The sequence below is a fragment of the Pezoporus wallicus genome, unplaced genomic scaffold (assembly GCF_028554395.1).
Source record: "Pezoporus wallicus isolate ANWC-B61680 ecotype Strahan unplaced genomic scaffold, APGP_CSIRO_Pwel_v1 contig_9212, whole genome shotgun sequence".
NCBI lineage: Eukaryota > Metazoa > Chordata > Aves > Psittaciformes > Psittacidae > Pezoporus > Pezoporus wallicus.
Window position 1 is genome coordinate 1 of NW_026641948.1, and position 1,206 is coordinate 1,206.

At 57.2% G+C, this 1,206-nt stretch overlaps 1 protein-coding gene across 1 annotated transcript; it reads right to left on the reverse strand.

Moving 5' to 3' along the window:
• Positions 1–290: 290 nt before the first annotated feature.
• LOC130608257 (zinc transporter SLC39A7-like) lies at positions 291–913 on the reverse strand (the record flags this gene model as incomplete). The annotated part of the gene is made up of 3 exons (XM_057426056.1): positions 679–913; positions 524–562; positions 291–425 (listed from the first exon to the last, which is right to left on the reverse strand). Coding segments are annotated over exons 1-3 (409 nt in total), but the record flags the coding sequence as incomplete, so codon positions are not given.
• Between the last annotated feature and the right edge of the window lie 293 nt (positions 914–1,206).

Below are 1,206 nucleotides of genomic sequence, written 5' to 3' on the forward strand. Positions count from 1 at the left end.
CCCATCCCCATCCCCATCCCCATCCCACCATCCCCATCCCCATATCCCACCATCCCCATCCCCATCCCCATCCCCATCCCCATATCCCACCATCCCCATATCCCACCATCCCCATCCCCATATCCCACCATCCCCATCCCCATGTCCCACCATCCCCATCCCGATATCACACCATCCCCCTCCCCATATGCCACCATCCCCATCCCCATGTCCCACCATCCCCATCCCCATCCCCATATCCCACCATCCCCATCCCCATATCCCACCCCCATAACCACCCCCCCACTCACCATGCCCATGGTGATGATGCCCATGGTGATGATGCCCCCCTTTGAGATGCCTCACGCACGTCTCCAACACCAAGAAGGCCACGATCCCGGCCAGCACCCACATCCCCACGGCCAACATCTCCCCGTGCTCTTGGCCTAGGGGCACGAGGACAAGGACCCCAACGCCGTGCTATGGGTCCCAAAGCTCCAACGGGACCCATAGATCCCCCCCATGGCTCCTCCCTTCCGCTTACCATGGGGCGAGTGCGCGTGGGCGCCGGGCGCGTGCGGTGCTGTGGGGGACGCACGAAGCAAAAGTGATGATGATGATGATGATGATGATGATGATGGGGGGTGGTTGTGCCCCATATCCTGCCCCATTGAAAGGGGGGGGGGCTCCTTCACTCACCCAAGGCGTGGGGGATGAGGTGGAGGAAGGCATCGCCCAACAGCCCCCCCGCGGCGAAGGCGAGGAGGAGCTTGAGGAGGTCCTGGTGGCGCGGCGAGGCCGAATCCAAGGGGAGGAGGAGGAGGAGGAGGTAGGGGGCGAGGCTGATGATGGCCACGGCGGTCATGGTCTGCAATATTGGGGGGGGAAGGGGGGCATCTGTCAAGTGTCGGGCATTGGTATCGGTCATCATCATCGTCGTCGTCATCCATCGTCATCATCATCATCATCGTCGTCGTCATCATCATCATCATCATCGTCATCATTATCCATTGTCATCATCCATCATCATCATCATCATCATCATCCATCATCATCATCATCATCCATCATCCATCATCATCATCATCATCCATCATCCATCATCATCATCATCATCCATCATCACCCGTTATCCATCATCATCATCATCCATTATCCACCATCCATCATCATCATCATCATCATCCATCATCATCCATTGTCCATCATCATCATCATCATCATCAT